General features: G+C 43.9%; 1 protein-coding gene across 2 annotated transcripts in view; it reads left to right on the top strand.

Annotated features, from left to right (window-relative positions):
- The window catches only part of slc6a11b (solute carrier family 6 member 11b), a 213,659-nt gene that overhangs the window by 165,920 nt on the left and 20,772 nt on the right, over positions 1 to 26,967 (top strand). For both annotated transcript variants that reach the window (XM_068051852.1, XM_068051853.1), the window contains 3 exons: positions 9,000 to 9,124; positions 14,428 to 14,540; positions 26,342 to 26,479. In XM_068051852.1, coding sequence (XP_067907953.1) covers positions 9,000 to 9,124; positions 14,428 to 14,540; positions 26,342 to 26,479 — 376 coding nt within the window. The remainder of the gene's footprint in view (positions 1 to 8,999; positions 9,125 to 14,427; positions 14,541 to 26,341; positions 26,480 to 26,967) is intronic.

The following is a 26,967-nucleotide window of genomic DNA, read 5'->3' as shown; positions in this document are numbered from 1 at the left end:
ATCCCATTGGGTTGGAGGGGAGTTCCAAACATGGAGTTCCAGGAAAGATGGGAACAGATTTGGGAGTCAACTACACGTTCAAGGATTTTGGAGAGGAAAGGGAGGTTGGAGATGGTGGTTTAGTGGTAATGTTGCTGAGCTAGTAATCCGGAGACACAGGCTAATGCCCTTGGGACATGAGTTCAAATCCCACCATGGCAGCTAGTGAATTTAAATTTAATTAATAAACATCTGGAATTGAAAGCTGGTCTCAGTAATAGTGCGATGAAACTATCAATGATTGTTGTAAAAACCCCTCTGGTTCACTAATGTCCTTTAGGGAAAGAAATCTGCTTTCCTTACCTGGTCTGACCTACATGTGACTCCAGACCCACAGACCCAATGTGGGTGGCTCTTAACTGCCCTCTGAAATGGCTTAGCAAACCACTCATTTGTCAAGGGCAAATAGGGATGGAACAAATGCTGGCACTCACATCCCAAAAAGAATAAAAGATGTTTGGGGTGGTAGTTTGCAAGGATGGTGGGGGTCAAGGGCTGTTTTTTTGAGGAGAGGGGTGATGATGGCAGATTTAAAGGAGAGAGGGACAATGCCTGGTGGTTTGAGATCCTAATGTTGGTTGAGTGCCATCAGTGTTATTCTGTCCATCTCAGATAGCTGTCTAAGTGTGAATACCCTGAAAGTACAGGTCATGAGCTTCAAAGAGCACTGAACCCCCCCAGGCATTTGGAAGATTATAAATGGCTGACCACCAAATAGATGGTTATGAGAATTGCAGTTTTTAATATTCTTTGTTCTGATCTATCTTCAAAGGAATTTGGAGATCGATGTTTGGAGGTATTGCATCAAGATGGGAATAAAAAGAAAGATAGAACATGCATTCATGTAGCACCTTTCATGACATTAAGGACATCCCAAAACGATTTACAGCTAATGTAAGTCTGAAGCTGTCAGAACTAAAAGGCTAATCAGAGGCTCCATGGTGTTTTAACGGTCAGTTTATGTTAAGGGTAGGCGTAACAGAGGCATTTTCATTGTTTTTGATATTTCAGGAGATCCTTTAGGTTTGTAATTGTAGTGTTCCTTTACATGTTCAATTTTAATAAAACAAGCCACAGTCAGAGAGTATTTATTCTTCCATTTACCAAAGTCCAGGAGATCATGTGGTCCATATGATATATTCCAGTAAGTCAGAAGACAGTGACAAGGGCTTTTTTGTTTGATCCTGGGTCTTGCTACATTTGCCTAGGCATTCGGCAGCTAACACATCATTTAGTTCATAGAGTTATAGAGTCATGGAACAATCCTGCACAGAGGGAGGCCAGTCAGCCCACTGACTCTGTGCCGGCTCTTTCCAGTTAGTCCCACTACCCTGACTTCCCCATATCCCTGCAATTTTTTTTTCTCCTTCAACTATTTATCCAATTCCCTTTTGAAAGCTGCAATTGAATCTGTATCCACCACCGGTTCAGGCAGCACATTCCAAATCCTAACCACTCACTGTGTAAAAAAGATTTTCCTTCTATCGCCTCTGGGTTTTTGGGCAATCACCTTAAATCTGTGCCCCCTGGTTATTGACCCTTTAGCCATTGGAAAAAGTTTCTCGTTATTTACTCTATCTAAACCCTTCGAGATTTTAAACAATTCTATCAAATCTCCTGTTAGTCTTCCCTGTTCTAATGTCATAGAGTTATACAGCACAGAAACAGGCCCTTTGGCCCATCGTGTCCGTGTTGGCCATCAAGCACCTATCCATTTTAATCCCATTTTCCAGCACTTGGCCTGTAGCCTTATATGCTATGGCGTTTCAAGTGTTCATCTAAGTACTTCTTAAATGTTGTGAGGGTTCCTGCCTCTACCACCCCTTCAGGCAGTGTGTTCCAGATTCCAACCACCCTCTGGGTGAAAAAGTGTTTCCTCAAATCCCCTCTAAACCTCCTGCCCCCTGGTTATTGATACCTCTGCTAAGGGAAAAAGCTTCCTCCTATCTACCCTATCTATGCCCCTCATAATTTTGTATACCTCAATCAGGTCCACCCTCCGCCTTCTCTGCTCTAATGTTTTCCTACAGCAGTGCCTAACTCAATTTATACCTGCAAAATGGTCACTGGGTGAGGTAACGGAGAGCATCCAAAATAGATGTAGCATGTACTTGCAGTTGTGACGGTGAATCCATACAATATATCTCCTGTAAACACCTAAAAACATAACAAAAGGTGACAATGTTGATCAGAAACAAGTCTCTTGGCTGTTCTTTTATCATTTTGGACCTTTTTTTATGAATGTCATTGACATTGTTTATTAAAGGACAGCATGTGTTTTAACAGGCTCGCCAGCAAACGCGTATTCTATTTGTGGGTCCCGTTAAGATTGGATAATATTGTATAACTGAGAAAGCAGAAAATGAGTATGTTTGTCTTTGGATTAAATAGGGTGGATTTTCTGATTGGTTGTGCCCAATAAACAGTTGTAAATTGTGTGTACCAGATCAGAAATATGAGTAGAGATTGATTATGTTAGATCTCTGCCCATCTAGCCCTTTGTTTTTATGTTTGGGTTTTCAAATGACAGCAGAAGCACCCACCAGTTTGCCCAGTTACAATATTTAAATGAAGGTCTGAGCTGGCTTGGGATATCTACACAATTTCCTGGAGTTTGTGCAAAATAACACATAGTTCAAAAGCCATCAATTTAAAGTGGGTGTGCAGTGTTGCTATGTTCTATGTGGGTGTGCAACAAGGGAGGCCTAGAAAAAGACTTGTTGCTGTATCCTGAGTTATTTTTTTTCCTGGCATTTTGTTGGCTTACATTCCTTTTTATTTTTTGTCAGTTCTTAGTTGCTCAAGAGGCTTTGGCAGAAGTGTTACAACACTCATTTTTTTATGGTACATCAACAGTATTAACACAGCAGGTCCCCATGGAAATCCCCCTTTACTTATTTTTTGGAAGGAAAAGGTGCAGAAGAAACAGAGGGCTGCATGCCAGGTCAGCCTGCATCAGAGGTAGACAGTGCCGACTGGTGGAACTCTCTCGGCTGTATATGCAGGTAGATACGCACATATCACAGAGGGCCTCTGTCTGCAGAGGCTCCAATTCACCAGGGAGGCAGTGACAAGAGTTATGCAATCTGCTGTCAGGATGCCTGCAGGTGACATGCAGCTTGGGGCTGGCATTTCTGCTGGTGGAAATGGTCAGCTGTACCCTGAAATTCTCTGCTTCTGCCTCTTTCTAAGCCTGCAGCAAAGCTGTCATGAGTTGGATCCTGCACTTTGGAGCAGTAAACAGGTCCACCCTCCTCACTTGCACGCACCTTGAGCAGCATCACCTTCACCTTGCCAGTCATCCAATAGAGGGATCAGCTGTTGTTCTGCTCCATCTTGTGATCAGCAACTCTGTCTCCCACTTCCACATTTACTCTGCCAGCTACTGAAGTTTTCCAGTTGATTTTTGTTGCGCTGCATTTACAAAGGCTGAAATATACATTAAAAATATCAGAAGCCTTTGTAAAGGCTGCCAACATTTCTGTGTTCCATCTGCAGCCATTTACCTTTAAATACTAAGCTCACATTACGAAAGTGAAGCTGACCTTACTAAAGCAGGCAGGGTTAGCAACTAACAGACCCGTCGGTGCTGATAAAACACTGTCTGATTAACGTACAATTGGAACCCGGTGAGGAAAATCTACCCTACTGTGCCAAAATGGAAGGATGTGGTATGTTGTCAGGAACTTAGCTTCATATTCTTCTTTAGACAGTATATTTGGATTGTGTAAGATGGATCAGTGAATCACCAGAATGTGAGAGTCAACATGAGTCCCTGGTGTAATACAAATTGTTGCTTTGAGATCTACTTAGGTGTCATCTGTGGTTCAATGGTAGCATTCTCCCCTCTGACTCAGAAGGTTGTGGTTTCAGATCCCATTCCAGAGGCTTAAGCACATAATCTAGGCTGGCACTCCAGTGCAGTACCAAGGCTGTCTTTCGAATGAGACTTTAAACCAAGGCCCCGTCTGCGCTCTCAGGTGGACATAAAAGATCCCACGACACTATTCGAAGAGAGCAGGGGTGACCTGGACAATATTTACCCATCAGCCAACATGACTAAAACAGGTGATCTAATCATCATCATGTTGCTGTTTGTGGGAGCTTGCTGTGTGCAGATTGGTTGTCACATTTTCTACATTACTACAGTCACTACATTTTAAAAATACTTCATTGCTGTAAAGCACTTTAGGATGAACTGAGGTCATGAAAGGTGCTATGTAAATCAAGTCTTTCTTTAAGTAAATTACCTCACTTCAGAGCTTGCATTGATTTCTGTGAGAGCAATTACAATTTTCTCTGCATCAGGTATTAATTAACTTCACAATGTTTTTCGCTTTTAGCAATGTATTACTGAAATATATACATAGGGGATAATAAAACGACAGCAGGCACCTTCCACCATATTATGGGTGCAGAAGCCTGAGGGCAACAAGGCACACAGTGGGGCTACATTGGAGGGCCCTCCAAAACAGATACGGGGATTGCAATGCACGATTATCCCGTGCCCGTTCTGTGTAATGCAGGCAGCATGCCAACTTTGTACTGCCTACTCATTATAAAGATTGCTGTGTACAGCCAGCACTCCCAGGGCTGTTCATTGACTGCATGCATCAGCAAGGGACCCAATATTGTTACTTGCTAGTACTACTAAAAGCTAGCCTGCATCTCTTAAAGGGAAGTTGCATGGTGGCTACTGGAGGTGCTGAGATCATTCGAAATAGTGGAGGGGCTGTTTCCTCATGATGGCAAGGTTCTGCAGCATGCAGCAGACCACCACAAATCTTAAGGCCAGGTCCTCCAGAACAGTCCAGGCAGTGAAATTGTTGCATCGTCATGGCAGTTGCTTGCTCTATCACATTTCTTGTGGCAGCATGGCTCTCATTGTATTCATGCTGCGCATTAGTGCATGGATTGCAAACCAAACTCTTTACTCATGTTGTCAACAGATGGCCCTGGTCACCCAGTAGCCACCCTATAGTTTGTTATGGTGGCTGAAATATTGCTGACACAAGGGACTACCACAGTGTACCAGGCATTGACCTGCATGATGAAATATCTATGGTCACACACCAGCTGTACTTTGAGGGAATGGAATCCCTTTCGTTCTCGTACATGGCAGAGTTGAAATGTGGCATATGCAAAGCAATGTATGAACCATCAATGGCACCCTGCATCATAGGGAAGTCTCCAAACCTTGCAAAACGTTGTGCTCACTCTGCCTGCTTCTCTCTGGAAAGAGGGAATGAAATAAAGTTCTCTCTCTTTGAATAGAGAGCCTTAATGACCTCCCTTATGCAACAATGCACTGCAAACTGCGAAATGTTGTAATTATCTGCAGCACCAGCCTGGAAATAGCCAGATGTCTAAAGCTACAGTAACCTTCAAAGCCACTGGCAATGCAGTCCTTGCCCTGCTCTCACTGAGGTTTAGGGTGGGAGAATTGTTCGCTGAACACCCTAAGCAGATATGGTCCTCTGCTGAGAACTCTTCTCCCCCATCCTCCTCCTCCCTCTTCTAGCAGCTTGTCCTGCTCTGCGTGGCCTCTGCTCATTCTCTAAGTCATGCTGGATTTGAAGAGGAAGACCTACTAATATACCTGTGGCTGGGAACAGTGATTTTGTGCAGAAGCCTTGAAGTGAAGAAAAAGTCCTTCAGCACCTCTACCAAAGAGCCAGCATAGGTACGATGGGCCAAATAGCCTCCTTCTGTGCTGCATCATTCTATGATTCTAAGTTAGGTTTCTGAGGAGTAGAGTTCATAGCAGCTACTCCTTGTACACTTTTGAAATTTAAAACAACTATGAAAAGCACCAAAAACCGTGAAGAATTGGAGCAACAGCCAGAAGAAATAAACCATCAGCTAACCTATAAATAGTTGATGATTCCTTTAAACAGTGTTGTTTTTGTCAGGGTGGGGGAGGGGCCCCTTCATGGTGCTAAATGTGTGCTAAGCTGTGCAAGGTTAAGAGAGACCATCGGCTGGAATGGCAAACTTTTTTTCCAAAGGTCTACTTTATTCATACAATTTGTAAAAATACATTACATAAGAATTCAAATTGAACATTATATAAAGTGCAGTACAGATCAGTTTCTTTCAATACAGTACATGAGGTGCCTCACTACACTTGCCTTTCAGATTATATTATGATGAACATTTGCATTACATGTCAAAACATTCTCTGGTGCATACAGCCCGAGGGGTTTAACACGGGTTCCAGCCCCTCAGTATACTATGGCGGGAGGACCTCAAACAGTGGCCTTTCCCCATTGAGCCTTTGCAGCGTCTGTCCCAAGCTTTAGTGCATCCCTCAGCACGTAGTCCTGGACCTTGGAATGTGCCAGTCTGCAACACTTGGTCGTGGACAGCTCTTTGCACTGGAAGACCAGCCAGTTTTGGGCAGACCAAAGTGCATCTTCCACTGAATTGATGGTCCTCCAGCAACAGTTGATGTTTATCTCAGTGTACGTCCCTGGGAACAGCCCGTAGAAAACTGAGTCCTGCATTGCAGAGCTGCTCAGGATGAACCGGGACAAAAACCATTGCATCTCTTTCCAGACTCGCTTTGCAAAGGCACATTCCAGAAGGAGGTGTGTGCTGATGTCAAACCAGCATTGCACACTGATTGATGTCGTGATCTGCCTGCTCTGCATACTGCCAGAAGATGTTAAGTGTATGTGCACCAACACTTTTATCAAGATGGTGTCCGGTGTACTTCATGCAAGAAATGTGCATGCACACGTGGGGGCCATTTTGAAACCCTAACGGGAACTGGCGCTACCAAGCCCAATTTCGCCCCAGACAGCAAGTGAAAAGCCTGCTGGGAGCCTACAAACAAGCTGCACTTAAGGCTTAATTGAATTAGGATCCTCCCCACATTGCAGCTGAAGCTTTCCAGCACATTGTACCCACTCTGAATAGCTGGTGAAACACAGACCACTGTTAGTAAATAAAACAAGGTCTACCCTTGCTTAGTGCAACTGCCCCCACCCTGTACTTCGTGTTCCTCTCCCTCATGCTAGAAATTCAGCCGATGCATAACAGACAGCCATTAGCCCTTTACATGCATGACATTGATGTCATTCCCAGGGAACCAGAAAATTTTGCAAATGATCTTACCTCGCATTGTTGGGCGAGGCAGGCTCAATTGTGCATTCAGGCTGCAATAGTGTTTGGCTAAACGTTTAGCTTGGTATTTGTATGAAATAGCGGATGCACTGAGAATCATCTTCAAATTCTCATTGGATACGGGCAAAGTGCCAGAGGATTGGAGGTCTGCAAATATTATACCATTGTTTAAAAAGGATGCAAGACAAGGGCTAAATAATTATAGGTCAGTCAGTCTGACTTTGGTAGTGGGTAAATTATTAGAATCAATTCTGAGGGAAAGGATAAACTACCACTTAGAAAGGCATGGATTAAACAGGGATAGTCAGCATGGATTTGTTCGGGGAAGGTCATGTCTTACTAACATGATTGATTTTTTTGAGGAAGTAACAAGGAGGATTGATGAGGGTAATGCAGTGGATGTGGTCTACATGGATTTCAGTAAGGCATTTGACAAGGTCCCACATGGCAGACTGGTCTGTAAAATGAACACCCATGGGATACAGGGGAATGTGGCGAGTTGGCTCCAAAATTGGTTCAGTGACAGGAAACAAAGAGTAGTAGTTGATGGATGTTTTTGCGAATGGAAAGCGGTTTCCAGTGGCGTTCCACAGGGCTCAGTGTTGGGTCCCTTGCTGTTTGTGGTATATATTAATGATTTGGACTTAAATGTGGGAGGCATGATTGGATAATTTGCAGATGACACAAAATTTGGCCATGTAGTTGATAGTGAAGAGGATAGCTGTGGACTCCAGAAAGATATCAATGGTTTGATTGAGTGGGTGGAAAAGTGGCAAATGGAATTCAACCCAGAGAAGTGTGAGGGAATACATTTGGGGAGGGCAAACAAAGCGAGGGAATACACAATAAATGGGAGGATATTGAGAGGGGTCGAAGAACTGTGAGACCTTGGAGTGCATGTCCACAGGTCCCTGAAGGTGGCAGGACAGGTAGATAGAGTGGTGAAGAAGGCATATAGAATGCTTTCCTTTATTGGCTGAGGTATAGAATACAAAAGCAGGGATGTAATGCTGGAACTGTATAAAATGCTGGTTAGGCCACAGCTGGAGTATTGTGTACAGTTCTGGTCACCACATTACAGGAAGGACATAATTGCTCTGGAGAGAGTAGAGAGGAGGTTTACAAGAATGTTGTGAGGGCTTGAAAGTTGCAGCTACGAGGAAAGATTGGATCGGCTAGGGGTGTTTTCCTTAGAACAGAGGAGGCTGAGGGGTAACTTAATTGAGGTGTACAAAGTTATGAGGGGCCTAGATAGAGTAGACAGGAAGGACCAGTTTCCCTAAACGGAGAGGTCAATTACCAGGAGGCACAGATTTAAGGTAATTGGTAGAAGGATTAGAGGGGACATGAGGAAAAACCTTTTCACCCAGAGGGCAGTGGGTGTCTGGAATTCACTACCAGGAACGGTGGTGGAGGCAGAAACCCTCAACTCCTTTAAAAGGTACCAGGACATGCACCTGAAGTGCTGTAACCTGCGAGGCTATGGACCAGGTGCTGGAAGGTGGGGTTAGATTGGCTAGTTTTTTCGGCTGGCACGATCATGATGGGCTGAAAGGCTTCCTTCTGTGCTGTAATTTTTCTATGGTTCTGTGTTTTGGGAGCTTAGAGATAATCAGTATAAATTCTTCCTGATTTTGATGTGACAGAAACAATACGTTATTCTTACCAAAAAAACACTTTGAAGTTATCACTGATATCTTCTGTTTAAAGACACATTCAATACAGTAATCACGTTGAATATTAAATGAACTGCTCTCTAGTTCATAGTCAAATGTTTGTTAAATACAAAAAGCTGTTTTGAGCATTAAGTAAATGTTGTTGTTGTTTTGCAGGGATTGCATAATGCTCTGCTGCCTCAACAGTGGCACCAGCTTTGTTGCTGGTTTTGCTATTTTCTCTGTATTAGGATTCATGGCTTTCGAACAAGGAGTGCCGATAGCAGAAGTAGCTGAATCAGGTGGGTTGCAAGCTATCAGGTAAATTGTGACTTAATCCAAGTGAATTTATCTAAGCATGACAAACCAGATAACAATAAAGGCAAATTTGGGCACACCATCATAATACAAGCAAAATACTGTAGATACTGGAAATCTGAAATAAAAACAGGAAGTGCTGGAAATACCCAGCAGGTCAGGCAGCATCTGTGGAGAGAGAAGCAGAGTTAACGTTTCCGGTCTGCGACCTTTCATCAGCACTTTCTGTTTTTATTTTGGGCACACCATTGCTTCCTACCTCAACATTACTTCTTAACAAGTATCCACTCTCGCAGAGAGTAAAGGGTAGGCATTCATTTTGGGCAATAGTGAAACATGGGTGTTATTGAGTCAACCGCCCATTATACTTCCTACGTGATATTCGATTCTATTGACTGCATATCAGGCTGGGCATGAAACAGGGAATTCAATGCGATATCCCTCATTCTGGCATGCTGCTCAAGAGGAATTGCTGCCGCCTTGTCTCTACTTTCATTCCCTTGTCTGGTCCCCTAGGAGAGAAGGATAACCCAAACTATGAAGTTCCACAAAATGACCAGTGCTATTCTGTGACCTGATGATAAGAGTTAAGCGTCTGCTGGGCAGAACCATGCCTGACTTTGTTTCTTGGTCCCTGAGAGATCATGTTTGGAACTGAAAATACAGACTGAGTTAGAAATGGGGGATAAAAACAGAAAAGGCTGAAAGCATTCCGCAGGTCAGGCAGCAGCTGTGGAGAAAGAAACATTAATATTTCAGGTCTATAACTTTTCATCAGAACTCATCTGTTATTATTTCACATTTCCAGTATCAGCAGTATTTTTACTTTTGTTTTAGAAACTGGAGAAACATTTTGGGAAACAGCAGGGATGCCCAAATGATAGTTAAAGCTGAAGCTATAAACTTGCCACTTGATGACTGGGTGTCAAATGGTTTATTTCTAAGCTTACTGATGCTGCTTAAATCTAAATTAACTTTTAATCTCTCAAAAAGCTGCAGAGCAATATTTCCTTCTTGGTTAGCCTGACATCAGCAATAGGAATATTCAACCACCGGAAGTTAGACCGAGAAAACATTATGCTGGTTAAATTATGAGATTCTGTAGGTTTACTCATTATGATGAGGCATTAGAGAATGGAATTGAGTCCCACTCTTCCTATCTAACAGCAGCAACAAGATTAGCAATACCACAGATTTAGTGTAGAGCAAAGATTTGTCTGCACTGCCCCAAAAATATGTCTTAACCTCAAACACACACTAGTGGTATTCCATTTCAAACACAAGATATTGTTTTAGACCTTCTGAGGAAGGTTTTCTTTATACTAATTGTACAACAGCTTCCCCTCCCCTTCCAATTATTGTTTTTCCTCATATACATTTTTGTTTTTTGTTTTTTTAATTTTTCTGTTTCCTGCTTTTAAAAATAGTGCTCCAGGTGTCTTACTTGTCCTCCTAAATAATTTTCTTTCTGTTCCTTTTTTCCCTCTTTTGGTGATGTTTTGATTCATTCTGCAAGGCAGCAAAAAGCTGCCGAGAGACTGGAATGATTGAAGTTGGAGGGATTAGAACACAGAGAGGCTGAAACTCTGTAAAACAATGGAAAAACAGCAGAAAGAGGTTGGGAGATAATCAAGATGATAAATATGGGCAGTTGTTTTTCTGTGTTTCAGCTCATTTAAGCCAGAAAATAACACACTCCCATGAAGCTGGAGAATAGCATGCTCTGCTGAGCAGTTAAAGCTTTTTGTCAGCTTCATATTTACAAGTCAAAACATTGCGCCATTAAGTGGCGGTACCAAGGAACTGCATTGTGTTTACAATGAGGATGCAAACTAGCAAAAAATTCAGGTTTCCATGGAAGCCACAAATAAGATTTTGCAGCTTACCAATTAAGAGATGAGACTATAGTTGAAAAAGAAAAGAATAACATAGCTTAATTCTGTTTCCTTTATTTGGGAATGCCAAATAAAATTATTTTGACCATTGTTTGTTATGGAAAAGGAAGTATGCCGTGCTAAATTCTACCAAAATACATATTTGAGGTAGATTAATTCAGATAGATATAACGGAGCATTGCAACATTGATGTAATAAGGATCCATACTTTTCTCTATATGCACATTTTGACCAAGAAGGTAGATTTGAGTAAACAGGGAGCCTTCAGTAGAACAGCACCAACAACAACTTGTAATTATAAAGCACCTTTAACACGTTCAAGGACTTTGGAGAGGAAAGGGAGGTTCGAGATGGATGATAGTTTGCTAGAATTGAGAGGTCAAGGGCAACACTTTTTTTTATCGTGTGCATATTCATTTAAGTGTACATGACCTTGAAATCTATTTACACGGAGGCTCATGCACAGTAACTTAAAGGGGCCTACTTGTGCTCGGCCTGTGCAGAAACTTCTAGGTTTCTGTGCAGCTTAGAGGAAACACTGGCCAGGGGTATTTTTTCTTTTTGCAAAAGAGAAAAACAGTGCCTAAAGAGAGAGAACCATTAATAATATCAGCTAAAATGGAAGCCAGGAAGGGAAGTTGCATAGTCAGTAGTTTAGTGGGAATAGGGTGGAGAGAGCAGGCGATGGGTCTCATCGATAAAATGAGCTTGGAGAGGGCTTGAAGGGAAATAGGAGAGAAACTAGAGAATAATGGTAGTTGAGGATTAGGGCATGGGGAACCTTAGAGGAAGCTTGGCGCAGTGGGCAAGGAGATAGGAGGAAAATGGCAGAGGCAGCTGATTGGATGCTCTCAATCTTATTGACAAAGAAGTCCATGATCTCTTTGCACTTGTTGCTGAAGGTGAGAGTGTAGGAGACAGGGGAGAGAGGATTAATCTTTGCATTCCAGGATGATCCTAGAATAGTGAGCAGTTTTGGCAGATAATAGAAGGACCAGATCTGGCAGTGAATGACTAAATCATATCCACCATATCTGTAATTCTGCATCCTTTGGAGTTAAGGGAGCAGAGATGAGTGTTGTACCGTACCAGAGGAACTGCCAGGGTGAGAGACATTAATAGTTTTAATGGGGACTAGGACATCACAGGTGAGGGTGGGGTTGAGCAGATCAAAAGCTGCAGAAGCCGGTAATGGATTTTTGTCCATTAGTACTATGACTTTGAGTCTTGTTTGAGCCTAAAATATGTTCCCGGGAATTAGCAGAGAAAACCCAACTCCATTGCTATATCCATTTCGTGGCTTGATAAAGGCTAAACAGGAATATTTTTAGATAGGGAGGTATATACAGAAATGAAAAATGAGTCTTGAATGACTGTTCATCATAGCATTGGTAGAAGTGACCACTGCACAGTTCTTGGGAAGACATAGGCCCAGATTTTTCTCTCTTTGCTACCCCTTTTTTTAAGCAGGAGTGGAGCAGTAGCAAGGCCAAAATGACAAAAATAAATTTAACAGGGATGCTGGGGCATAGTGTAGGTGCTCAGTCACTAACATGCCACAAGCAAAATGCTACCAACCTCACCATCTCTGACAGTAAGAGCCGAATGAGTGCGCACAAGCTGCTGTCCTCACAGGGGTTGAGGTGCTGATGTATGTCCCCTCTGACAGCGCCTAGCAAAGATAGGCTGTGTGCCATTTGCCTTGCAAGAAGATAAAGAAAAATGATGATAGGTTCGCAGTTGAGGAGTGTATGCCAAGTGACATGGGAGAGGTAACGTAACAGATATTGGGGTATCAGCCAATTAAGATGGAGGAAGGGATTTTAGGGTTCTGCATGCCAGTTCTTGTTTTTAGAAGATGTGTACAGGATATGAAATTAGAGTCACCCTTAGCCAGAGTGCTGTGTGAAGTGTTAGTTGGGGAAGCTTTGCTTTAAGAGGATGAGTATGCTGGTGCCCAGAGTGGGCAAGGAAGAAAAGTAGAGAGTGCCCAGTGTGTTACCTTGCCAGCTCTGGTGATGTCATTGAACTTGTTCTGACTCAGTGCCACCTCCCTCCAAGCTGTATGAGTTACATTTCTGGATGGCCCTTTCGCACTGACACCCAGCAGTCTGAGCCTCCTGATTTTGATTTCATTGAGGAGAGTTTGGAGCTCTGATTCAGTAAAGCTATGTGTTCTCCTTTTCTAGTTTGGTGCTATGACCTGCTGGGGTCTGCACAGCCATAAATCTGCATATTGATTAAAAACATTGCTAAAATATGCAGTGAAGCAATTAGAAAGTGAAGTGAAAAGACAAACACTGGTGCTCTTTTACCTGTTTGCTACCCCCCGAGCCTGCTGCTGGCAGAATGCAGGCAGAACTGTCTTCTTAAAGACTGCACCAAAGTTTTCAGGTAGTTCAGCTGCCTACACCCATTTTACACATGTTTTACATCAATGTCTGGATCAATGGGAATGCAAATTAGCAGACCCAGGAATGTATGTGTAGCTCCCTTCATGAAGCCTCTAGCAAGCTAATTTTTTTAATAAAAGGGGCAGCACTGATCTATCTAATTTTGAGAAAATTCTAAGACTTTATGTTGCAGCAGAGAGCATCTACATAGTGACATTTGAGGTGCTAAGGTAATCCTTCAGATGCAGCCTTTGTGGCTGAGGATTGAAGACCACTGTGCTGTCCTTGCTCTACTGGACATGATTACAGATGCATATATTCTTTTAGTTATTGCATCACCGTTACATGAGGTATTAGATATATGGCAGTCAGCTTGACATGCCCCTAACAAAACCACTGAATTTTCTTTTCATTCAATCCCTTCCTGTGCATGCTTCAGGCTGTAAAGGTAAAACGCTATCTCAACATGTCACTTTTGCAAATATATTCACTTCTAGGTACAAAGTAGAAAGAAATCTGTATTTTGTACGGTAATTTGCATTAAAGGAAAGCTGACAATTAAGAAGCAGAATCCAATCTCAAAGATGAAATACTACAGATGCTGGAAATCTGAATTAAAAACAGAAAATATTCAGCGGGTCAAACAACATTTGTGGAGAGAGAAACTGTTAGCATTTCAGATCAATGATCTTTCATCAGAACTGAAAAGAGTTGGAGATGTAACAGGTTTTAAACAGGTACAGATATTTGGAAAGGAGAGGGCGTGGGAGGAAAGAACAAAAAGGAAGGATCAAACACGAGCAAGGAAAGAGAAAGCAATGAAGGCTAACAAGCCATGCCCTATCTATTTGATTCCCTGTTTATCTACTGTATGATCTTAACTTACCAGCACTATCCTTCAGAATTAGTGAGACTTGAAAGATGGGTGGCTGCCCCAAAATCTACTTTGATCCTGGGAATATCTGATATCATTATTAACACCTTTATGTTTATCTTTAGGTCCTGGGCTGACGTTCATTGCTTATCCGAAAGCTGTCACTATGATGCCTCTTGCACCATTATGGGCTGTTCTTTTCTTTTTGATGCTCATTTTCCTTGGACTGGACAGTCAGGTAAAATAACCATGAAAGTGATTTCACATTAAGGAATGTACACGTGTTTTGAGAAACCAGTGTAATTGAGTACGAGCTGTGATACTGTCGGACTTTACAATCAGTCATCAATCACAATAGTTGACAGTGAACCACACTGGCAGCACAGCTTACTTGTGGCTGCATGAATTTTCACATGTAATTTCGGATTTTTTTTGTTGCAAGATAACTTTAAAAGAATCTATTTTTAACTTGGGAATTACTATATTATTAAAATGTAAAGTTCAAAAAACAACAACAGAATATATTTTAAATAATAAAGTGTTACCCTGACTGTTCAGCTGTCCATTTTCTATTAAAAGGTTCACTTGTAGAATGGGCGCCTCTCAAGTGTTTGTAATTTTGACTGATGATTGCAAAAATAGCTCATGTATAAATAAGTGGCTAAAGATTCAAATTAAACTGATGCCTTGTGCTTATTTTTTGCAATATATCAATCTCAATACAGTTTTGAGTGGAAGCAATAATGACTATTCCAGAACTGAAAATTTGGCCTTTGTATTGTTGTTGACCAGAATCTTAATGAAGTAAAGGACCTTTCTCGTAACTGAAGCAACCTGATATGGTGCAGGCTCAGACAAAGAAGGTTGAGGAATGTGGCCAGGGAAGTAGATTGGTTACAAAATAAGCTTAGAATTTCTTCTCCCTCTTTGGATAGAGGTTAGATGCAATGGTGGCAAAGGGGTCACACACTGGGGGCAGAATCAGTTTCCTTTTGGGTTCTTTCCTGTGGAAACCAGTGGGGGTATAGCCGCCTTTTCCGCCTTCAATCCCTACATCCTGATTTCATTTTGGGAGTGTGGCTGGAAGCATTCCTGAGCTCCCCGCTGTGATTCCTGCCAAATACTATTATGTCTGCCACTTGCAGGCCTAGGTGCCTACGTGTAGGCCCTACCATGAAAAATTCAAGTGGCTGTCAATCCCAGTGGAATCAATTGCCAGTTGATTCTGGGGGTCAGTCAGCCTAGGATCAAAAGAAAAAGCTGTTAATGATGCAGAAATCTTCAGTCTGGCAGGGTCTGTGACCAACCCCCACCTTCCAAAAACAGTCCAAGGTTGCAGCATTTAGGTCAGGTCAGTTTATCTATAGTGCTGCTGTCAGCACTACTGCATGTCTGGTGGTTCAACAGAGCCATTGGAATTTCTGCCTGATTCAATTAATATCACAACAGCGTTCTGTTTTCTGGCGATATTCATTGGCCGGAAATTTTCAACCCCCCCACCCACCCCCCCACCCCACCCCACAGGAATGGGCTAGTGGCTGAGGGTGGGGTCATAAAATTGAGTGGGAGGAGGAGTGTGCCATTCCTGATGCCTTCCCGCCCCCGCTGTAAACTTACGAGGGGTGGCGGCGAGAAATGGCCCACCCACCCCAGGCCAATCAAAGCCCTTAAGTGGCCAATTAACTGCCAGATAAAGGCCTCCTTCCGCTGCTGCTGGTATTTTACCAGCAGCAGGTGAGTGAGCGGCTGAGGTCCCCAGGAGGACACCAAGTAAAAACGTGGTGGCCTCTTTGTGGGCTGGGGGGGACCCTCCTGATTGGGCACCCTGTGCCCCACGGAGGGCTCCCACCACCCCCACTGCACAATACTCACCCCTCCCCAACCGAACCCACCCCCCCTTGCCTCACCAGGGCCTGGACAATTGTCCCTGGTGAGGCCCCAGACACTTACCATGTTTCCTAGGCTGGCGTTCTGTTGCTGCTGATGTTGGCTGCAGTCTAGCAGCTCTTGGAGGTGGGACTTCCTGCCTCAGAGGCGAGGAATTCTGTGGCGAGTACCTCACCTCCTGACTCCCCAAAGTCTGTCCACCATCTACAAGGCACAAGTCAGGAGCATGATAAAATACTCTCCACTTGCCTGGATGGATGCAGCTCCAACAACACTCAAGAAGCTCGACACCATCCAGGAAAAGCAGCCCGCTTGATTGGCACCCCATTCATTAACATTCCACCACTGTGATAGCAGTGTGTACCATCCACAAGACGCACTGCAGCAACGCACCAAGGCGCCTTAGACAGCACCTTCCAAACCTGCGGCCTATACCAACTAGAAGGACAAGGGCAGCAGATGCTTGGGAACACCACCACCTGCAAGTTCCCCTCCAAGTCACACAACATCCTGACTTGGAACTATATCGCCGTTCCTTCACTGTCGCTGGGTCAAAATCCTGGAACTCCCTTCCTAACAGCACTGTGGGTGTACCTACCCCACATGGACTGCAGCGGTTCAAGAAGGCAGCTCACCACCATCTTCTCAAGGGAAATCATGGATGGGCGGGCAATAAATTCGGGCCTAGCCAGCGACGCCCACATCCCTTGAACAAATAAAAAAAAAACCAAGGCCACTTAAGGGCCTGGGGGTTGGGGGGAGGGGCATAAAATCCTGGTGTGGCTCCCCAGACCCAGCGGAGGCGGGCTCACCCCTGACTTTTTGGCTGGTGGGCGAGGCCTCCCACCCAATGTAAAATTCCAGCCATTGAGCCCCTGAAATCCCGCAGTGGGGTGTATCCTATTATAAATACCAAGGTGCTCCCAATGTGAACCTCTTTCTCTGTCACTGGTCAAGCTTTTGTGGTCATGGGGAGGTTCCCTCATTCGCCAACTATGAGGCTGTTCCCATACCAAACTTAGAATAAGCATGGCACCTATGCCACTTCGGAGCACATCTAGGGTGCTAAAGAGACCAAGACGTCTAGCTAAAGAGAGCCACTGGTTTCCTTGAACATAAGTTGATGCCCTCCCAGAGCTGCTTTGAAAATTGAAAAGGAATGATTTGCCATTGAAACCATAATCACGGCCTGGTTCCCTCAGTGATGCTCCACAGTTTCCATTCATCTGAGAGGTACATATCTCTGCCAATGCTATGCTAGGTCCAATTAAGAGCCAGGAATATAGGAATATGGCATAGGAATCCAAAGACATGCTTCTTCTTAGCTTATTTCCATGTTTAAGATGGGTACAGCCTCCACCCACAACATGCCAATTGGTATCCTAACTTAATGCCAAGTTCCATGGTTCACGTTGAAGAATCATTTGCCTCCATAAAATATAGTTGTCGAGATGGTAACTGTAGGTTGGACAACAACTGTCTGAACTGGAATTAGCCGTTAAGCAGAGATCAACACCGGTGGTACCTTAAGTAGCAAACTCAGTTGCACAGGCCATAGGCACAGTAGTAAGAAGCATTACTCCCCAGCTCGAAACCACAAGAAGTAGTCGTGGATTTGTTTCACCTTACTTGAAAGAGCTAACTTTGAACGAGGGGTTCAGAAAGCTCACAGACACCTTGTGTCCTACACGGAGACAAATCAGTGGCCACCAGCAGGGATATGAGCAGAGAAGACTGCAGCAGTCAGCTCTACTCATGTTAGTGACAGTTTAATGCCATCACATAGCAATGTGCAGGTAACTGAAGGCACTGCTTCCAAAAGCAATGGACCCCACCACCACCACCAAGATACTTCATGGTTAGTTGCAGATATACTGAACCTCTCTGCTCAGGCCCACAAGTTATCTCAGCAGCCACAGTCATTTGTACTCATTCAGGGGAGTCTGCTCAGGCCCACAAGTTATCTCAGCAGCCACAGTCATTTGTACTCATTCAGGGGAGTACTTTTGAGTGGGACACATCCAGCAGGCTGATGTAATTCAGTTCATGAAATTCATGCATCACAGGGGATAAAAACAAGAGGAAAACACAGTGAAGACAAACACCAGAAGCACTGAATAGAGTCATTTAACTTTTAATATATTTGCTCTCTATCATTCCCTTATTCTATAAAAAAAAGAAAGGGCCGTTCGTAGAAAGGCAAAACAAACAGAACCTATGCAATTATTAGCAAAAACTAAACTGATAAAACAAATAGCAGTTCTGTGATTGTAAATATGTCCAACCAAAAGTAATGGAACCCAGTTACAAAGCTCAGTGGAAGAACCTCACAACCCTGCCTGCAGTGCTGGTCACTTTTCTAGCCCATTTTCCTGGTCTTCCTTCATTTGATATTGCTCCTTAATCAGGTATATGGTGAAGCTGGTGTACATGGTAATGTTCAGCAGCATTGCCACATAACGTTGTTACTTTGCTAACTTTCTGAATTATTTTGTAAACTGCTTCCTCCTCCACCATCACCCCGCACCCCCACCCCCTTCCCCTCCCTCAGGCTGGAAAATCATCTGTAGTGTTGCTTTTGCACTCCAGATAGCGGCTCAATGACAGTCTTCCACTTTGACCTTGTGCCTCGTTTTATCTGTCCTCTGTTGGGTGTGGGGATTATGCAGAGGTATGGTTGCTTGTATCAGGCACAACACTGAGGAGTCAGTCTTCCAGTCTTCCTTCCTTCAAAAGGCTGGTCACTTTTGATTGCCTTAGAAAGCAAACATCATGCTTACAGGAATCACGCAGGATATTGTGTGCAGGCGCCTCACATTTTCCCTCATTAGGTATGCATAGGGCAGATGCACAAATAGGTTTGTGTGTGTACAGTCATTGATTTTCTTTCCTATGGTGGAGCTAGTAATTTGGTATTATACTAACTTCCTTTTCAGCTTGCTGCTGAACTTTATACAGGTGGGATTGTAGCATTACACAGCTTCAGTGACCTCCTTTGCGCACTGAGAAATGACGGAAACCTGTGATGTTACTTCTGTGTGGGTTTGTGACATTAAAGTTGGGGTCTGTAGCGACTTCCACTGCTACTGGTAGTGCAGTACTGCAGGTCTGTGTAAATCAGTCTGAGGCACCCTGCGGAGCCCGAGCTTCATGCACCACTGTTCCCTGTAGATCCACTTCCTGAGTTAGTTTATTCTGCAAGTGGTGCAGCTCCCATACCTTCCATATTCCCAGGCTATCCTTTCCTTCTGCCTTCCATAGGAATTGCACCTTGATGTAGTAGAAAGGTTTATCTGTACCTATGACACTGAGAGATCCTATGCTGACAGGAGTGTAACTCCTTGTAGGGCCATGCCATCCAGACATGTCAGAAGGTAGCAGCCAAATCAGGGGCATCAAGCTCATTTTATATCACAGAATCACAGAATGATACAGTGCAGAAGAGGCCCTTTGGCCCATCGAGTCTGCACCGATGCATTAAAGACACCTGACCTGTCTATCTAATCCCATTTGCCAGCACTTGGCCCAGAGCCTTGAATGTTATGACGTGCCAAATGCTCATCCAGGTGGTTCTTAAAGGATGTGAGGCAACCCTCCTCTACCACCCTCCCAGGCAGGGCATTCCAAACCATCACCACCCTCTGGGTAAAAAAGTTCTTCCTCAAATCCCTCTTAAACCTCCCGCCCCTCACCTTAAACTTGTGACCCCTCGTAACTGATCCTTCAACTATGGGGAACCGCTGCTCCATATCCACCCTGTCCATGCCCCTCATAATCTTGTACACCTCAATCAGGTCACCCCTCAGTCTTCTCTGCTCCAGCGAAAACAACCCAAGACTATCCAACCTCTCTTCATAGCTTAAAGGTTCCATCCCAGGCAACATCCTGGTGAATTGCCTCTGCAATCACATCCTTCCTATAATGTGGCGACCAGAATTGCACACAGTACTCCAGCTGTGGCCTTACCAAAGTTCTGTACAACTCCAACATGACCTCCCTGCTTTTGTAACCTATGCCTCGATTGATGAAGGCAAGTGTCCCATATGCCTTTTTCACCACCCTATTAACCTGCCCTTCTGCCTTCAGAGATCTATGGACAAACATGCCAAGGTCCCTTTGTTCCTCGGAACTTCCCAGTGTCCGGCTATTCATTGAATACTTCCGTGTCACATTACTCCTTCCAAAGTGCATCACCTCACACTTTTCAGCGTTAAATTCCATCTGCCACTTTTCTGCCCATTTGACCATCCCATCTATATCTTCCTGTAACCTAAGACACTCCACCTCACTGTTAACCACTCGGCCAATCTTTGTGTCATCTGCGAACTTACTGATCCTACCCCCCACATAGTCATCTATGTCGTTTATATAAATGACAAACAATAGGGGACCCAGCACAGATCCCTGTGGTATTCCACTGGACACTGGCTTCCAGTCACTAAAACAGCCGTCTGTCATCACTGTCTCCTACAGCTAAGCCAATTTTGAATCCAACTTATCAAGTTACCTTGTATCCCATGTGCATTTGCTTTCTTGATCAGTCTCCCATGTGGGACCTTGTCAAAGGCTTCGCTGAAATCCATGTAAACTACATCAATCTACACACCTGGTCACATGCTCAAAAAATTCAATCAAATTTGTTAGGCATGACCTCCCTCTGACAAAGCTATGCTAACTATTCCTAATCAAATTTTGCCTCTCCAAGTGCAGATAGATTCTCTCCTTCAGAATTTTCTCCAATGGTTTCCCTACCACTGATAAGAGACTCACTGGTGTGTAGTTCCCTGGCTTATCTCTACAACCTTTCTTAAATAGTGGAACCACATTCTCCAGTCCTCTGGCACCTCCCCCGTGGCCAGAGAGGAATTAAAAATTAGGGTCAGAGCCCCTGCAATCTCCACCCTTGCCTCCCACAGCATCCTGGGACACAAATCGTCCGGACCTGGAGATTTGTCCACTTTTAAGCCTTCTAAAACCTCCAATACCTTGTCACTCCCTATGACAATTTGCTCAAGAACCTCACAGTCTCCGAGTTCCATATCTACATCCTTATTCTCTTGGGTGAAGAGAAATGTGAAGTATTCGTTCAACACCCTACCAACGTCCTCTGGCTCCACTCACAAATTTCCCCCTTGGTCCCTAATGTGTCCTACTCTTTCCCTGGTTATCCTCTTCCCATTGATATACTTATAGAATATCTTGGGATTTTCCCTACTTTTACCAGCCAGAGCTTTCTCATATCCCCTCTTTGTTCTCCTAATTGCTTTCTTAAGCTCCATCCTACACTTTCTGTGCTCCACTAATGCTTCCATTGATTTGCTCTCCTTGTATTTGCTAAAAGCCTCTCTTTTCCTTCTCATCGTACCCTGAATGTTTTTGGTCATCCATGGCTCTCTGGGCTTGTTGCTGCTACCTATTACCCTAGAGAGAACATGTTGGGCCTCTACCCTCCTCATTTCCTTTTTGAATGCCCCCCACTGCTCTTCTGTAGACTTCCCGACAAGTAACTCTTTCCAGTCCACCTTGTCCAGATCCTGCCTTATTTCACTAAAATTTGCTCTCCCCCAATCCAAAACCTTTTTTTGCAACTAGTCTATTTTTCTGCATAACCAGCTTAATTTGTACCATGTTGTGGGCGCTATCACCAAAATGCTCCCCCACCAACACATCAACTACCTGTCCGGCTTCATTCCCCAGAATTAGGTCCAGCACTGCACCCTCCCTTGGATCCTCTACATATTGAGCTAAAAAGTTCTCCTGAACACATTTTAAGAAGTCCACTCCATCTAAGCCCTTAACACAATGACTATCCCAATTAATGTTGGGAAAGTTGAAATCACCTAATATAATTACCCTATTATTTTTTACACACCTCTGCAAATTGCGCACATATTTGCTCCTCAGTTTTCCGCTGACTATCTGGGGGTCTATAATAAACACCTAGCAATGTGGCTGTCCCTTTTCTATTCCTAAACTCTACCCATAAACCTTCATTTGATGCCCCCTCCAAGATATCATCTCTCCTTACTGCAGTAACTGACTCCTTAACTAATATTGCAATGCCCCCTCCTCTTTTACCCCCTCCTCTGTCTCGCCTGAAGATTCTATATCCTGGGATATTGAGCTGCCAATCCTGCCCCTCCCTCAACCATGTCTCCGTGATGGCTACTATATCACAATTCCACATGTCAATCCTTGCCCTTAACTCATCCGTTTTACCTGCAATACTCCTGGCATTAAAGTAGAGGCCTTCCATCCTGGTCTTACTCCCTTGAAACTTACTTCCACTGTATTCCCTCTGACTTGTTTGCTTTCCTGTGTTTAGCTGTGTCCCTATTCTGCTAGGAGTCTGCAACCCCTCCCCCTGCCAAATTAGTTTAAACTTTTCCCAACAGCACCAGCAAACCCGCCAACAAGGATGTTAGTCCCCCTCTGGTTCAGATGTAGACCATCCCGCTTGTACAGGTCCCACCTTCCCCAGAAACGGTCCCAGTGGTCCAGGAATCTAAAACCCTCCCTCCTGCACCAACTCTTAAGCCACGCGTTCATCTGTGCTATTCTCCTATTTCTATACTCGCTAGCACGTGGCACTGGGAGTAATCCAGAGATTACAACCCGAGAGGTCCTGCTTTTTAGTCTACTGCCTAACTCCCTGAATTCTTGATGCAAGACCTCATCCCTCTTTCTACCTATGTCATTGGTACCAACATGTACCATGACCTCTGCCTCATCACCCTCCCCATTCAGGATGCCCTGCAGCCATTCAGTGACATCCCGAACCCTGGCACCAGGGAGGCAACACACCATCCTGGAGTCACGTTGATGGCCACAGTAGCACCTATCTGTTCCCCTGACTATAGAATCCCCTATTACTATTGCTCTTCCTCTCTTTCCCCCTTCCTGTACAGTCAGGCTGCTTGCGGTGCCAGAAGCTTGGCTCTGTCCGCACTCCCTGGAGGAACCAGCCTCATCAGCCTCCAAAATGGAATACCGATTTGCAAGTGGGACCCCAGGGGACTCCTGAACTACCTGCCTGATTCTCTTGGACTGCCTGGTGGTCACCCATTCCCTTCCTTCCTCAAGTCCCTTCAGCTGCAGTGTGACCACCTCTCTATACGTGCTATCCACAATGCGCTCAGACTCGCAGATGCTCCATAGTGTTTCCAGCCACCGATCCAGCTCTGAAACCCGAGCTTCAGCGCTGCAGCTGGTCACACTTCTTGCATACATGCTGGTCCCGGGGACTGGAAATGTTCCCGGATTCCCACATGCAGCAAGAGGACTTTAAGCTCTCCTGCCATGACTAAACCATTTAAATTTAACACTTTAGAAGATTATTATAATTTTTTTTAAAAACCAAATCTTGCTAAAACAATGACTTACAATTCAATCCAGTTTGAAAAATACCCACCAGGACTTACTCACCAGTCAGCTGTGCTCTTTGGAAACTCTCGGCTCCTCTCGCTCTGAGGACAGGTAGGAAATGAAAGGAGCTCCTCACTGAACTTACTCAGTCACAAAACTTCCACTTTAGCACTCTAATGCAACCCAACTCAGCACTCCAGTGCAAACAAAAAACTTAGATGGTACTTATATGGTGGGCCTGATCCAGTATCCAGGCACTTAGAAATAGATAAAAAATAAACCATATAAAGTCCTCAACAGTAATCCTTAATTAGTATGTATTTTTCACTCATCTTCAATTGTTCCATTCTTTTTATATTTTACAGATGTAACCCACTTGAACATTTTTTGATATGTATTTAATCCAAGTATTTCCCCTTCCTTTCACTGCTGTTTTCGTCCTTATCTCCATTTCAGTTTCTCTATTCTTCCGTTTTAGAGAGAGCTTTTTATCCCTTACATTTATTACCTTGGGACACATTTGTTTTTTCCACATTTATATTAAATTAGCTAACTATTTAAACAATAAATAATTATGAAGCTGCTGGTTGAACTTAAGAACTAAGTTAAGAAATTGCTGACTGGATTTATTGAGTGATTAATATGCTGATTTCATGTTGGTAGCTGTATACAGCACTGACTGCTTTGTTTTCAAATTGCTGAGGTGACTGTATGAATTTAAAGAATGCCTTGTTGGAAGTATGTATCTTGCCAATGAACTGTTCACAGAAATTAATTAATAATGCAATAATTGGCCAGTTTTATTTATTAGCTGTGTTTCTACCAGCCCATGCAAAGTCACCCTTGAGTTCTCACTCTGCTGAATCCCATCCATTGGGTTGGATTTTACTTTAGGCTAACAGGAATTCGCCACTGATGTAAAGGTCGGTGGCAAACCCGCTTCCTCTAGCCCGGGGATCGGTCCCGCATTTTACAGGTCCCGGGGCTTTAATTTTTCCGAGGCTGGACTTCCACCCACTTGAGGGAGGAAGTCCCGCCTCAGTAAGCTGCTGGCCAATCAGCAGGCCAGCAGCTCTGAGTCCCAGCAGCGCCACTGAGAGTGGTGGCCACTGCTGGGACTGGAGCCCAGCGGACAACATGGAACCAGGAGGGAAGATAAGTTGGGCATACCTCAACATGGAGATCGGTCATGCCCTGGTGAGGCTATGGTAGTCGTTTGCGGGGAGGGGGGCATCTTGGACCCTGGGGTGGGTTGGGAGGCGGGGGCGGCCCTCAATCGGGCACCCTGTGGAGGCGGGCGAGGACCCTTAAGTGGCCAATTAAGGGCCTTGATTGGCTTTGGGCGGACGGGCCATTCCCCCCTCCCCCCCACCCGACCACAGTAAAGTTGACTGGAAGTGGGGGTGGGGCAGGTAGGCCTCCCGGAGCCTCCCGCTCAATTTTACGCCGCCCCCAACCACTCCCACGCCACCATCCGACCTGCTGGGGCAGCGTAAAATTCAGTCCATTGAGTCAATCTGATGCCACCATTCCAGATCAACTACCACTGGCTTCCCTCTGGCATCTCTGAATGCTCTTTCTGCCTTTTACTTCTGCCAGTCTCTATTACTTGTGTCATCTCCAAATCTTTCCCCCAATTTAGTGCGCCCACTCAAAAATTGTCCTCGACTTTCCAGAAGATTTTCCCTGTGCACCCTGAAATCAAATATTCATGGTCTGCACATGAGACTGTACCGTGGGCCTTTTGTACAGAAATGTTCTAAAGAAAAGACAAATCAATAACAGACTTGCAAATGTAAACATTAACTATGGAGAACCACGATCTGCTAGATGCAAGGCAAGATGATTCTCCGATGGAGTCAAATATCTTGCTCTGAACAGATCGCAGTGGAATAACTGCACTGCCTATTGCTCTACTAGGCGCACAAGGCCTTAACTAACTAGCTCTCCTCCAGCTCCTGGTTCACCAACAGATGCACAACAATGACTGCTGAACCCATGTTATAATCTAGAAAACTTACAGCTGAGAAATGTCAAATTTATTTTCTGTTTCTCAAGATTGGCTTTAAAACTGATTTAGCTATAAAAAAAAAGTTTAATTTCTGTGACTCCATTTGAGAACATACGAATTAGGAGCAGGAGTATGCCATTCGGACCCTCAAGCCTGCTCCGCCATTCAACAAGATCATGGCTGATCTGATTGTAACCTCAGCTCCACATTCCTGCCTACTCCCGATAACCTTTCACCCACCATGGGAATGGAACACAGGAACAGAAAGTAGGGCATATGGCACCTTGAACCTGCTTTGTCATTCTATTAGATCATGGCTGATCTGTACCTCAACTCCATTTACCTGCCTTTTTTCCATTGCCCTTGATACCCTTGCTTAATATAAAGCTGAAAAATGCCAATTGATCCAGCACTCACAACCTTTTGAGAAAGTGAGTTTCAGAATTCTATTACCCTTTGTGTGATTTTTTAAATATTGATTTCCGCTTAATTGGCCTAGCTCTATTTGTAGGATTGTGCTTCCTTGTTTTGGATTCCTGCACCAGAGGAAGTAATTTTTGTTGTATCTACTCTGTTGAATCCCTTTATCCTTTTACATAGTACAGTGATTATATCACCCCTCAATTTTCTAAACTCAAGGGAGAATTACTCAGAGTTGTGGTACAATTACATACAAGGTTTGTTAGGGCTTTCTACTGGTCTTGATTCTCTTTTTAGATCAATTTACATACAAAATATGGCCATCTATTTCAACATAGTTCTTCTTTTCCTTGCAGTTTGTCTGTATGGAAAGTCTGGTGACAGCTGTAATAGACATGTATCCTAAGGTGTTCCGCAGAGGATACAGAAGAGAACAGCTAATTTGTGTTATCGCAATTGCATCCTACTTGATTGGATTAGTAATGGTAACAGAGGTAAGTTAATTAACCAAAGATTTTTGGACATTTTTAGGATTTATTCAAGACTGAATGAATATATCGAGGAGAATTGCCTTCAAATTATTTACAGCCCATATAATTAAAGTAACAATTTTCATTTCAAGAGAGATATAAAGCAACAGCAATTTACATTGCTAATGTAGAGAAATACTTCACAAAGGCATAACCAGTAATAAATGGACACTGAGCTAAAGAAGGCATTATTAGGAGGGGTGACCAGCAGCTTGGTAAGAGAAGTAGGTTTTAAGAGTATTAAAAGAGAATATGGAACTGGAGAGGCTGAGGGGTTTAGGTAGATAAATTCAGAGCATGGGGCCTAGAGCTGAAGATACAGCCTAAAATGATGAGAAACAGGGGGGCAATTGCACAAAAGGCAAGGTTAGGAGGTATCCATGGAGAAAGGAGTTTACAAAATGTGCGAGGTTTAGGGAGAACAGGAAGGCAGTGAATTCAGAGGAGAGGGG

The sequence above is a fragment of the Heterodontus francisci genome, chromosome 19 (genome assembly GCF_036365525.1).
Source record: "Heterodontus francisci isolate sHetFra1 chromosome 19, sHetFra1.hap1, whole genome shotgun sequence".
In the NCBI taxonomy this organism is placed as follows: domain Eukaryota; kingdom Metazoa; phylum Chordata; class Chondrichthyes; order Heterodontiformes; family Heterodontidae; genus Heterodontus; species Heterodontus francisci.
The sequence above is the reverse complement of the archived record's forward strand: the minus strand, read 5'-3'. Positions and strand labels throughout refer to the sequence as shown.